The sequence below is a fragment of the Podarcis liolepis genome (assembly GCF_965112155.1).
Source record: "Podarcis liolepis genome assembly, chromosome: Z".
In the NCBI taxonomy this organism is placed as follows: Eukaryota; Metazoa; Chordata; class Lepidosauria; order Squamata; family Lacertidae; genus Podarcis; species Podarcis liolepis.
The window spans coordinates 35083558-35096808 of NC_139570.1; the positions used below are offsets into that span (position 1 = coordinate 35083558).

The 13251-nt window shown below is 46.0% G+C and overlaps 1 protein-coding gene across 15 annotated transcripts in view; it reads right to left on the reverse strand.

Annotated features, from left to right (window-relative positions):
• The window catches only part of FNBP1 (formin binding protein 1), a 122185-nt gene that overhangs the window by 38211 nt on the left and 70723 nt on the right, over positions 1-13251 (reverse strand). For all 15 annotated transcript variants that reach the window (XR_014521373.1, XR_014521374.1, XR_014521375.1 and 12 more), the window contains exons 7-8: positions 3840-3968; positions 159-305 (exon numbers count right to left, since the gene is read on the reverse strand). Coding sequence is in view for 6 of the 15 variants with exons in the window: in XM_083485132.1 (XP_083341258.1) it covers positions 159-305; positions 3840-3968 (276 nt within the window). In the remaining 9 variants the exon portion in view is untranslated. The remainder of the gene's footprint in view (positions 1-158; positions 306-3839; positions 3969-13251) is intronic.

Below are 13251 nucleotides of genomic sequence, written 5' to 3' on the forward strand. Positions count from 1 at the left end.
TATTTCAAAATGTAAGTACTGTAATAGGGGAAAACAAAAGAAAAAGCCAACCAGGTCCAGACCGATCACCATTCTCCGTCAAGCATCCCTGAAAACCAATTTGGCAGAGAATCCAGCAGCCGTGTTTCTTAAAAAGAAACATTGAACGGTGAACTCACATGCTTCTGATCAATGGATTCAGCTGCTTTTGTTATCTCATCCAGGCATTTCCCAATGATAGGGATCACCTGCCGGTCCACCTCCGCAAAGGTCTTCATGGATTCGCCTATCCTGATTATCCTCCGCTCCTCCATTTCTTGAATTTTCTGCAAGTGTAAGAACCGGCATTAATACAGCGCTTCAACGCGTGAAAAGCTTTTCATGTACATTATCTCGCTTGCAACCCTCCTAACAATCCTGCAAGGTCGGCCAACATTGTCATCGCTCCCTCAAAATAGCAAACTCAAGTGATGACTGCCGATAGGAATTGAGGCAAAAAGGAGAAACAAGGGTGATACCTTTTGCAGGACAATTAAAAACAAAAAAGGGTTAACCCCACAGCAAAACAGGATGCAGAACAAGCATGGGGAAGGGTACAAATCAAAGCCGCATATTTCCATGACTATGACCTGCAGCCTGATAGGACACCAAGTTATCAGGGCAATGACATAATTCCTAGAAGGACCCACAGATAGATTTTCTATATAGATTTTCCAGATTTCTAATAATAATAATAATAATAATAATAATAATAATAATAATAAAGCTCACTCAATGTTTTTCTTCTGGTTGTCAAAACAATAAGCTGGAGAACTAGCTGCACCAGGCCTCTTCTCCCTCAGCCACCCCATCAGATAACCTCAGAAGGGCTCATTTCGTTAGCCAAGCCCAGCTCCACCTTCTGCCCCTGAACTGTGATGTTATGTTAAAGGTAAAAAGTAAAGGGACCCCTGACCATTAGGTCCACTTGTGGCCGATTCTGGGGTTGCGGCGCTCATCTCGCTTTACTGGCAGAGGGAGCCGGCGTACAGCTTCCGGTTCATGTGGCCAGCATGACTAAGCCGCTTCTGGCGAACCAGAGCAGCGCACGGAAACGCCGTTTCCCTTCCCGCCAGAGCAGTACCTATTTATCTACTTGGACTTTGATGTGCTTTCGAACTGCTAGGTTGGCAGGAGCAGGGACCGAGCAACAGGAGCTCAGCCTGTTGCGGGGATTTGAACTGCCGACCTTCTGATCATCAAGTGGGTTTAACCCACAGCGCCACCCGCGTCCCTTATGTTATGTTACTATTTATTAATATGCCACCTTTTGGCCAAAACAAGCATCCCAACACAAATACAGACACAAACATAGCCATGCAAATACAATACTGTACAATACAATACAAATTGAACTAATATTTCAAGAGTATTAAAATGCATACAATTTCCTCCCCTAAAGGCAACAAATTGTTCTGCACAAAAATGTTAAGAGGGAGCAAGAATAGGTACTTAAATAGAAGCTCCTCCTTTTAAGGTTCCCAGCCAGGAGGTGGGGCAGCTTGCTCACATTACAGCCTGTGCCAAGTGATTACTGTCAGAACAGGTGTTTAAGAACTGGTGCTTGGGTATGATCTTCTCCTCTGACCTCCCTGCCCATTCCCTTCTGTGTCATTTTTTAAAAAAATACATTATAAGCCTGAGCAAAGAGGTGGTCTTGTTTTAATTGACTGTGCATAAGCCACTCCTGGGAGCCCTTTTGGCTGAAGAGGGGGTACAAATGCTCTAAATAAATAATCAAATGAATAAATAATAAATATGCCTGGTTCTTGCAGAGGTGAAGGAAATGCTGCTGAAACTGAATAGATGTTAAAGCTGACTAGCAATCGTGCCTTGCTAGGGGGAAGCAAGCCAGGGGCTTATCCACACAACTTTCCTCTGCTCTTTTCAGGCAGTCTGCAATTTAAAGCACAGCTGTGTGCCTCCCCCTTTTTGGGCTCCAGAGCTTTCCCCATGCAAACCCACTCTTTAAAGCTCAATTGGAGCAAACATCAATCTGCTGGAAACTAGAATTGGCGTTTGCTCTGATTCAGCTTTAAAGAGTGGGTTTCCACAGGGAAAGCTCTGGGCAAACAAACACTCAGACACAGAGTATTACATCGCTGACCTTTCTCTGGAAAAAACGGGGCAAAAGGTAGGGCAAAAGGATAAGCCCCAGGTTTCCATGTTCAGACATTACACTAAGCTAATCCCTTCTAGGTTTGTCTAACCCATTGCACAAAGTGGGCAAAAATCAGGCTAACTTAGGATAGGAGAATCTATCAATTCAGTTTATCATTTTTCAATTCACAACAAAGGTTTCACCCATTCTTCCAGTCTTAAGTTCAGTCTTCCACATTTTTGTATCAGTTTGCAATTAAAAAAAGAAAAGGTCCTCATAAAAATTCATCCGTATTTAAGGGTGATTGATCTGTCCATCTTTAAGCCCAGAAAATACTTTTATTCTGAAGATTTCCATGCAGCTGCTTGGTTCCCCCTTGCCCTTACTTTACATTTCTGATGTTCTTAATCATTTCATGACACACTGTTGGGAAAACAAGCAAACAATCTATTTGTAAATGGGGGAAACAATTGCCCATTTCAGCTGTAACCAAGGCAGCTGGGCAGTCCAACCTCCTGAGGTGATTGCAAGACATCCTCTCTGCACATGCCCAGAAGCCTATTTCCCAGGGTAGGCACTGCAGACTGGCCATTAGGGGACATCCACAAACAGAATTAAGTCTGTGACATTAAAAACAACCATCAGCAGCGAACGTTCAGCCTTGAAGTATAATGCATCTGATGCAGTTCATACATTACTGAGGCCTGAGACTTGCAAAATCAAATTCAAGCACATGCTTTGGGGTGGGGGTGCTGTTCCTGTTTTCAGCTGACACCAGCCCACCCCATAACAATGCAAAAATCTTTTGCTCATCTTACAGCTGCAGAACAGAGGTGGCAACGAGAAACGATGATGTCACCATCCAGCTCCCTTGAACAATAGCTATGGGCTCATCCAACCACCCTGCAATCTCTTCCACCACCACCAAGGGGCTACTTGAGCCCTAGACAAGTGGAAGAGCCACTATGCCCCCCCGGGGGGGAGGGCAGCAGCAGATATCCATGCCACTGTGGCCTTGGCTAGATGTTTCAAAGCAGTAGACACGGAACAATCAGAGTGTCGCCATTCCAGCACTGCCCCACCCCACAGCTGACAGCCAATATCATGGGGTGTGGCAGCCAAAGCAACATACAGAACTGAATATATAATGATAACCAACATGGTGCCTGTTGGCCATTGTTGGACTACAACTCCCATCAGCCCTTGCAAGGACAATCCGTTCAATTAGGTTAGCCCATTTGCACTGGGACAGATCCAGTGTTGATTCTCCTTAGAGTAAGCCCACTGGAACTAATGGGCATGGCTAGCTCCAGTTCACTTGCTTCAATGGGTATACTCTGAGTAGGCCTCAGCTGAATGCAGGCTTTTCCAGCTGGATAAATCGGGTTTTACCATAAGTGTCTGCTCATTAAGGTTTTAGTCTTGCTTTAAAGTGTGTGTGTGTGTGTGTGTGTGTGTGTGTGTTTTAAATTATCTTAGATATAAACTGCCCTGATGAGGTGGTGGCTCAGAAGACAATTACAGAGCAAAACCAAGTATAAGTCACTGAGTTCCCATCTGTACCTTGCACTTAAAACACATGGCTACCCCTGGAAACTGTAGTTTGTTCTGTGACGGGAAAACAGGATTTTTTTTGGCGGGGGAAAACTGTGTGCTTTAAATGCACAATGTGGGCATAACCTAAGAGATGGAGAAAGTGGGTCGCTAGAGGAGCTCTCACCTGGAAGATGTTAGGGATGTGGGTATGATAATGGTCATGCTGCTCATGGTTGAATCTCTGTAAGGTGGAGGAGTATTCTGCTTTGCTCTCTTCAGCCATCTGATGGCGGAGCTGAGCTTGCTGCCGTGCCTGGAGGAAAAAGAAAAAGAAAAAAGTCTCAGAGACTTGGGTGACCTGGGGAATTAATCCTGTATCATACCACTGGAATAGTGCATGATGCTCGCCAGATACAGTGCACATTTTGGAGGATTGCCATAGTTGTGTTCCATGTGCCTCCTGTAAACAGTGTTAAAGATAAAATAAAACAATCATTTTTTTAGGCAACCAACTAATCCGCTTTGATTGAGCAGCCTGAATTTGCTGGTATGTGATGGAATTCCTTCTGCAAAAAGTGAGTCCCCCTTTATTGTTAGTCCTTGTTATAGATTACCAGTTCAATTTGATTGCATTTTTATTAATATGAAATATTTTCATTATCCTATTGTTTATTACTGTTACAATAATATGCACAGAACATTGGAAGCCGCCTTATACTGCCTTAGGTCCATCAGGTTCAGTGTTATCTACACTGCCTGGCAATGGTTCTCCAGGGGTTTCAGCCAGTAGTACTTGGGAGATGCTGGGGATTGAGCCTGGGGCCTTCTGCATGCAAGGCAGGTGCTCTGCTGCTGGGCCAAGAACCTTTGGGCAAACGCTGAAAGGAAAAGATGCCGAGAGAGTGATTCTGCGGGAGTGGAGAAACCCTCTCCTTCCCCCCACTCCCTGCCTGTTTTTATCATTAGTTTATTTTTGAAGCCTCCCTGTGTGTCTGCCTCTCCTGGTCCCTGTCTTGTTTATCTACTCGGAGGCGGAACTACAGTTTTGGCAGGCTGCCTTTTGGTTGAGGTACAACAACACAGTCTTTTGCTGGAGAAGTGGGAGGAGGAAAAGTCCAGCTAACTTTGAGCTTGGAAATCAAATTTCTGAATTGCTGCTAAGAAGCCTTGGAGATGCCTCACTCCTGAGAGCCCGGGTGGAGAACCTTTTTCATTCTCTTCTGGGCAACCGCCCCCACTCTGCCTCGCTCAGGGGCCACATGCCGGTGGTGGGTGGGTCCAGAAGGAAGAGTGGGTAGAGCAATGGATGCAAATTTTACCTCTATACTGTAGGTTCATTTGAACACATTCACACACACACCCCTTTCTAGCAGAGTGAGAACAACGTATGCCACCTTGAGCTCCCTGGAGAAAAAGGTGGGTTAAACAAACAACAAGCACTGTAGCAACCAGATAATTAATCTAATACAAAGACCGATTAATATGTGTCCAAAAGATGCACAATCATACATGTGTGCTACACCCGGAAGTGACTCAAAACGTCACTCAACATATCACGAAAAGGGAGGAATGGGGGTGGAGAGAACGGGGCGCGCTTATATGCACTGTCGACACACAGGGGCAGGGGAATGGAACCCCCACGCAAAATGGTAGTTGACTATAATTATCAACACTGGCTGGCTCTCATTGGGCTGGTGGGGCAGAAGGCAGGAAGACCTCCAGTAGGTGGAGCCATAGCCAATGACAGGCAAAGCCGCTACAGTGGTACCTCCGGTTAAGAACTTAATTCGTTCTGGAGGTCTGTTCTTAACCTGAAACTGTTCTTTACCTGAGGTACCATTTTAGCTAATGGGGCCTCCCACCCCCCGCCACACGCTTTCTGTTCTCATCATGAGGTAAAGTTCTTAACCTGAGGTATTATTTCTGGGTTGGCAGAGTCTGTAACCTGAAGCGTCTGTAACCCTAGGTACTAATGTATCTGTTTGGTTGTAAGTAAGAAAGCAGGCAGGTGGGGGTCGGCTGAGGGTGGTGGGGCATAGGGTTGCCAGGTCAGGAGCACTGAGATTTCAGGGCCAAACCTGAGACCTAGGGGAGCCCTCTGGGGATGTCACAGGGGAAGGGCCTAGAGAAGGAGGTTAACTGGGAGAGAGAAAAGGAGGAGGGCAACCCAGCCACTGCAAAATGTCTCTGTTACAATCTGCAGCCAGCTACTGCCCTATTGGACCTAGACTCTAGCTGATGCTAATAATTACACATACGCTCAGAGGTGTCCTCCTCACTTTTAGCCTCCTTGGGGCTGGTGGTGCAGAAAGCAAGGAGGCCACCAGTAGGTGGCGCCAGAGCCAATGGCAGGCAGAGTCACCTTCTAAGCCAGTGGTTCTCAACCTATGGGTCCCCAGATGTTGTTGGACTACAACTCCCATCATCCCTGTGCTCTGGCCTTGCCAGCTAGGGGTGATGGGAGTTGTAGTCCAAAAACATCTGGGGGACCACAGGTTGAGAAAGGCTGTATCTAAGTGGTTGTAAGAAGACAAGTAGATAAGGGCTGGCTGAGGGCAGAGTGTGGGGGGGGGGCAGTGCACAACATGCTCCGATGGAGCAGCCTCCAACTGATAATTCTGTAGGCGCTCAGAGCCACTCGCTTCACCTTTATCCTCACGCGTTTTTGGCTCTGGTGAAAGGCCTCTGTGGCAGAGACAGGAAGAGAGGGCATCTGGGCCACAGGCGGGAGGAGAAAAACCCAGCTCAGATGCCGGCGGCGAGCAGGGAAAGAGAGCCAAAATGAAACAGATGGGAGAAGAGCTGGGGAGAAACATTAAGTAGGTTGCACAAAAAGAAAGACAGGAGGCTCCAGGGTGTAAAAATCCTAGCCAAGGCAGGAGTTCGGGTAATGCTAAAACAAAAGGGATTGATAGGGGAAAATATTTGTGCAAAGATTTTCTGGACGGGCTGACAGCAGCCATTTGAATCACATGGAATGGATTGACCCAGTGGGAGCCTTCCTGCAGAGGAGGCACTCTCTGTTGCCTCTTGTGTGGGACCCTGCCCTGTACCTTCTGTGCCTTTCTCACACAGCCTCTGTCTCTGGGCTTCAGAGGATGTGATTCTTTGATCATTCAGATGCTTCCTGATATTGCAGAAATACCAGCCAGAGAGAAGAGGTTCCCTGCTGCCTCTCTGTATCGGACCTGCCCCGGGCCTTCCTTGTCTTTTCCGCACAGCCTCTGCCTCTGCGCTTCAATTGATGCTGAAGAAATACCAGCAAGGGGTGGGGAGGGGGAGGCAGCCCTGTTGCTGCTCTGTGTGACTCATTGCTCCTGCTTGAAACCCTGGGGAGCTGCTGCCAGACAGTGTGGAGAATACTAAGCTAGAGACAGACAAGTATAAGGCAGTTCCTTACATTCCCACTGCATTTGACCTTTTCACCATCAAAATCCATGGAGGAGAATTTTGGTGCTCCTCCTCCGTAAAGACTTTTGTTTCCCTGAACCTGCTGACAACACTTCCCTCCACCCCAAAATTTATTTGCCAATCGTGTTTTGCCTCTATTTCCGTTGGCACCTCACAACTTGAGTTTGCTGTTAAAGGGAGTGCAAGAAGAAAGCGCCAAACTGACATTTAGCTGGACTTGGATCCATTTTAAAGGTGTTGAAACAAAAAAAGGGGAGGGGGGAACAGTCCAATTTAATGTCTTTCAGGTCAGTAAAGTCAGGGGGGCATAAAAAGGGAAAGGCTATTTAGCCTGAGTTTCAGAGTGGAATCACATGGTCGTAGAGTTGGGACACCAAGGGTCATCTAATCCAAACCCTTGCAGTGCAAGAATCTCAACCAAAACTTCCATGACAGATCAACCCCTGCTTAAAAACCTCCAAAGAAGGAGAGTCCACCACCTTCTAAGGTAGTCCATTCCACTTTTGAACGGCACTTTTGAACGTCACAAAGTTATTCCTGATGTTTAGTTTCAATATTTGTTGTCTGATTAGACACGGGTAGGCAAACTAAGGGCCAGGGGCCGCATGCTGCCCAATCGCCTTCTCAATCCGACCCATGGACGGTCTGGGAATCAGCGTGTTTTCAAATGAGTAGAATGTGTCCTTTTATTTAAAATGCATTTCTGGGTTATTTGTGGGGCCTGCCTGGTGTTTTTACATGAGTAGAATGTGTGCTTTTATTTAAAATGCATCTCTGGGTTATTTGTGAGGCATAGGAATTCATTCATTCCCTCCCCCAAATATAGTCTGGCCCCCACAAGGTCTGAGGGACAGTGGACTGGCCCCCTGCTGAAAAAGTCTGCTGACCCCTGGAATAGAGGAAAAACACTCTGAGCCTCCCCTCAAACTCACCCACTAAATGCCTGGTCAGGAGCTCCCAGAACTGCTGCTGGCTTCTAATGATATAAATAAAAAGCTGCCAAATACCAAGTCAGACCATTGGTTCATCTAACTCAAGATTGTTTAGGCTGGCTGGCAGTGGTTCTTCAGGGCTGCAGATTTAAACTTGGACCTTCTGCATGCAGAGCAGAGGCTCAGCCCCTGAGCTACAGCCTCTCCCTATGTGATCATAGATTGTGATCAAAGAATCATAGCGTTGGAAAGGACATTGAGGATCATCTAGTCCAACTCCCTGCATTGCAGGAATCAAACCTACAATCTTGGCATTATCAACACCATGCTCTAACCAACTGAGGCTTGATGAGAGAAAAAACAGCCACCCTTTCCTATAACTCCTGTTAGGAACCATCCTTTCCTATAATACCGTCTTGTTCTTCTCGCTGTTCAATTGCAAACTCTGCTTTGTGTTTCTAAGTGCACCCCTTTTAAAATGTCAGTGCAAGCAGAGACTTGGCTTTATTTATTAACTCCCATTTGCGCCACCTCTCCTCCAAAGAGCTCAAGGTGGGGCACAGAGATCTTCATTCAGGGGAAAAGCCGTAGCTCAGAGCACCTGTTTTGCATGCATCAGGCCCTGGGTTCAACCCCCAACGGCTGGGAAGGTCTCCTGCCTGAAACCCTGGAGAGCTGCTGCCAGTCAGTGCAGACAATACTGAGCTAAATGGACCAATGGTCCGACTCAGTTCAAGGCAGCTTCCTGCAAGAAGATTTCCTTTCCACCCCCCAGCTTTCCAAAAACTTCCAAGAACCGAGTGACCCAATAAGGATATCCAAAGCTCAGGAGCAGCTTTTGAGCTAGTGACGAAGGGGAAAAAAAGGGAAGATAAATGGGGGCAGGTTCTGAGAGTCTCATGAGCCGGAGAGAGAGAGGCTGTTTCCCCAAAATGGGCAAAGAATTGAAACGCAAAACAGAAACCTGTGGTCTTGAAAAGGAGAACGGCTGAGAGGCTCATATCCCCAAACTGCCGCCAGCCAGCTTTTGCCGCTCCAGCAGAGTTTAGGAAGCAAAAGTCTTGGAGTTAAATGTTTGCACTTTCAACTTTACCAAGTGCAGATGTGAGGGGGGGGGGGAGGGAGGCGTTAAGGTGGATGGGAACGTTTCCCAAGACACCCATCATCGTAAAGGCCAGGAAGTGGGCTGTGCAGATTCCTGAGAAGCACCAGCCCCAGCAATTTGGAAGCTGTGTGCTCCCCGCTGACAGCTCAGGGTCAGAGCATCTGCTTTGCATGCAGAAGGTCCCAGGTTCATTCCCAGACACCTGCAGGCAGGGTTTACTGTTTTGGAGACAGTGATTTTGTTAAGATTCATCTGTAAATGCAAATTTAAATACTGGGTTAGATCAAACCTTCTTCTACTTCCCCCATCTGTCTCCTGTCAATGTCTAGCCAGATACCCTTGGAGAACTCAGAGGAAGGGCAAAACTGGAAAGAGAATTTGCCTGCCACTGGCTTCCAGCACCTGGTGATCAGAGGCATCATTGGGAAATAAGCAACTCAGGAGCATTCATTGCAACACGCTATACTTAGGACTGCCTCTGAAGGAGGCTGGGAAACTTTAGCTGGTGCAGAATTTGGTGGTCAGGTTGCTCGCTGGGCCAAGACAGCTTGAGTATATGATACCGATCCTTGCCCAACTGCCCTGACTGCCAATTAGTTTCTGAGTCCAATTCAAAGTGCTGGTTTTGACCTATAAAGCCTTAAATAGTTCAGGACCGCAATACCTCAAGGACCACCTCTCCCCATGTAAACCATTCCGACTCTTTGTTCAACATCTGAGGCCCTTCTGCATGTGCCTCCTCCATGTGATATATGAAGGGAAGCAACACGAGAATAGGCCTTTTCTGTGGTGGCTCCCTGTTTGGGGAATGCTGATTAACATTTAAATATATTTGCGGGAGGAGGGTTATTGGTTTGTTTCTGTCACAGTTCTTGTTTTTATTGAACTGCCCTGTGATATTTGGGTGAAGGGCAGTTTACACAATTAATTAATTAATTAAATTAATTAATTAATTAATTATACTGCCTTCAACTGTGTAAAGCATAGCCATCAGGGCTAGCAGCTACTGACAGTCTTATCTTCCTCCATGAATTTGTCCAATGCTCTTTTAAAGCCATCTTGGTTGGCAGGAGTGAGTTCCATAGTTTATAACTATGAACTGAGTGATGATGTACACAGGAAAAACTTGCCCCGCCCCCGCTTAATTCACCCACTCGGGCAGGTGGAATGACTCACAGCTCTTAATTAAGCAAAAAAGAAGAAACAAATATATAATTCAAACAAACACATCACTTTTGGACAATGTTGGCGCTCCCCAGAGATGCAAAGAAATATGTGTCTGCACACCTAAGGGAACAATATACGCTCTAATAAAGTAATCAGACACATGGAGAAGCAAGCTAGGGTGTCACTTCCAAAAATGGGCTCAGACAATACGCAAAGTAGGTCATCAAGCCGGTGGAGAAAAACAGCAGCCGTCTCTGAATCAAGCCAGCAAGAGATCTGGTCTCAGGGCCAGGAAGAATTTGGGAATGTGGAGGGTGAGAGAGCCAAGCAAATAAAATCTGTACTGAGCTAGACACCATAAAGAAGGCTGATCACCGAAGAATTGATGCTTTTGAATTATGGTGCTGTAGGAGACTCTTGAGAGTCCCATGGACTGCAAGAAGATCAAACCTATCCATTCTTAAGGAAATCAGCCCGGAGTGCTCACTGGTAGGAAAAATCGTGAAGCTGAGGCTCCAATACTTTGGCCACCTCATGAGAAGAGAAGACTCCCTGGAAAAGACCCTGATGTTGGGAAAGATGGAGGGCACAAGGAGAAGGGGACGACAGAGGACGAGATGGTTGGACAGTGTTCTCAAAGCTACCAGCATGAGCTTGATCAAACTGCGGGAGGCAGTGGAAGACAGGAGTGCCTGGCGTGCTCTGGTCCATGTGGTCATGAAGAGTTAGACACGACTAAACGACAACAAAATTATTTTAGAACCATGAGGACTAGAACCTTCCAGCACTATAGGGCAATGGCAGAGCATCTCCTTTGCATGCAGACGGTCCCAGGAGAGATGAGAATGTCCCCTGCCTGAAACCCTGGACAGTTGCTGCCCGTCAGTGTAGAGAATACTGAGCTAGATGAACCAACAGTCTGAATCTGTTCAGGGCAGCTTCCAAAAAAGAAAAAAGAAAAAAGGAACTACTTTTTTCCCAACTGTCTAAAAACTTCCTAAATAAACACGAGAGAGAGAGAGAGAGAGAGAGAGAGAGAGAGAGAGAGAGAGAATGATTCTGTTGCATCATCCTCTGGAGGCTCAGTGGCTTCTGGGTTATTGCTAAACTACCCCCTCCAAGCTTCCCTCCTCCTGCTTGCCTCCCCCTCTTCCCCCAAACTATCACAGCAGTCCCTTGATTAAACAATGTCCTATTCTGCACTTGCAAATTATGTAAGGATGAGCCCCACATCACATGCTTACGGCAAAGCACCCAAAGGGAGGCAGGCAAATACAGCTCTCTCTGTGTGTAGTTCCTATTTTATTGGCCCATCATTCAGAAGTGGCTACTAGCATGGCTAGTTGCACAAGCCTGGAGAACCCCAGTGATACACACACACACACACACACACACACACACACAAAATTTTTATTTCATTTTATACTGTACATAGGACACAGAGAAGAGTTATAACAGCAAATAAATCACAGAATCATAGAACTGCAGAGTTGGAAGGGATGCCCAAGGGTTATCTAGTACAACAAAGGAATCACAGCTAAAGAATCCATGGCAAGTGACCACCCAGTCCTCTGCTTAGAAACCTCAAATGAAGTAGAGTGCTTATTTTTTAATGCTAATTAAAAGATGGAAAAACCTATAATATAGGCTTGCGGAGTGAGTACAGTCTAGGTAAAGAACACCAGCGTTATCAAATTATCAAGTTAAGTTCCAGATTTTTATCTTCCTGCTTCTCTTTTATTTTCCTTGGTTTCCTCTGCTTTGGGCCATTATTGGGATTATACACACATGAAGGTGATGACTGGCTGGGAGAAGAAAGGGGAGTTCCCAGGTGAGATATGGGAAGGTCCACCTCTTTCTGTGGGTGACAAGGGGTCAGAGCTACCTTTGAGAGAGGACTCCGCATTTTCCTTTCTTTTTTCAGTTTTTGTTTTCATTTAGTTTGTTTTTTATTGTATTATGCAAAAAACCTTAACAAAATATTATGAAAGTCTAGTTCCAGATTTGCCTGGCTTCTGATGAGGGCTGTCTTGGAAAATAATGGCTCTGTTGTCTATGTTGTAAAGGAATGTCAAATCCTGTAGAAAGCACCTGGAGGTTCTAGTCCTTGTCAAAATCTCAAAATACGCAGAGTTTTCTCCATTATAGCTACATTCCAGATTGAGTGGCACCAAGCACACAGTGTAAGGTTTTGGGCTGTTTTCCATTCAGTTGCTATTACTATTTGAGCTGCCAAGATGATACATAAGACCAATTCATTGGTATCTTAGAAAATATTCAGTGAAATTTTGGACAACGAGCAATTGTTTCTTTGGCATTATTTATAATTTCTGACAAAATTAAATGCCAAAACACAGGCCACTGTTTTGATAGCTGTGATGCTCCTTGGAATGACAATCTGCTGTGGTCCAGCTTTGTATTTGGGGGTGGGAGAGATTCTGGCAAGTTTAAAGCTGGCAGCGAACAGCACAGGCTTACATTTAGGGTGTGGGGAGCAAAAGTGCCCCCCCCCCCCGCTTTGCATTTCAAAGAAATGCAGTGAGATAGGAGGAGACTGGTTTGTATCTAGTTGCTGGATCCCCAGCAAGCCAAGAATTTAACAAAGGGAAAGACATGTCCATATTGGGATGTACAGGCAGCTCTCGCTATCCAAACACTTGTTATATGAAAATTCACATATCCAAACACAAGGAATTAGTACCCAAACCTCCCTATAGATCGCAGATTCAGATATCCAAACAGGCAGACCTGCATGTAGTACTGTAAACTAATAAGCAGCCTTAAACAAGCCTTACTTTTTCATGTTTTGCTGGTTTGTGGCAGCTGTTTCACCAGATACCACTGGGGGTGGGGAGGTCAGACAGAGGAGAGAGCATTTCCCCCCTCCCTGTTTGCCTTTTGCAGAGGGTTTTCCATATTTCTTTTTGGCCATTTTGGGGTCAAAATTCCATGGTCAGTGGGAAGTAATGTGGGCCTTAGTG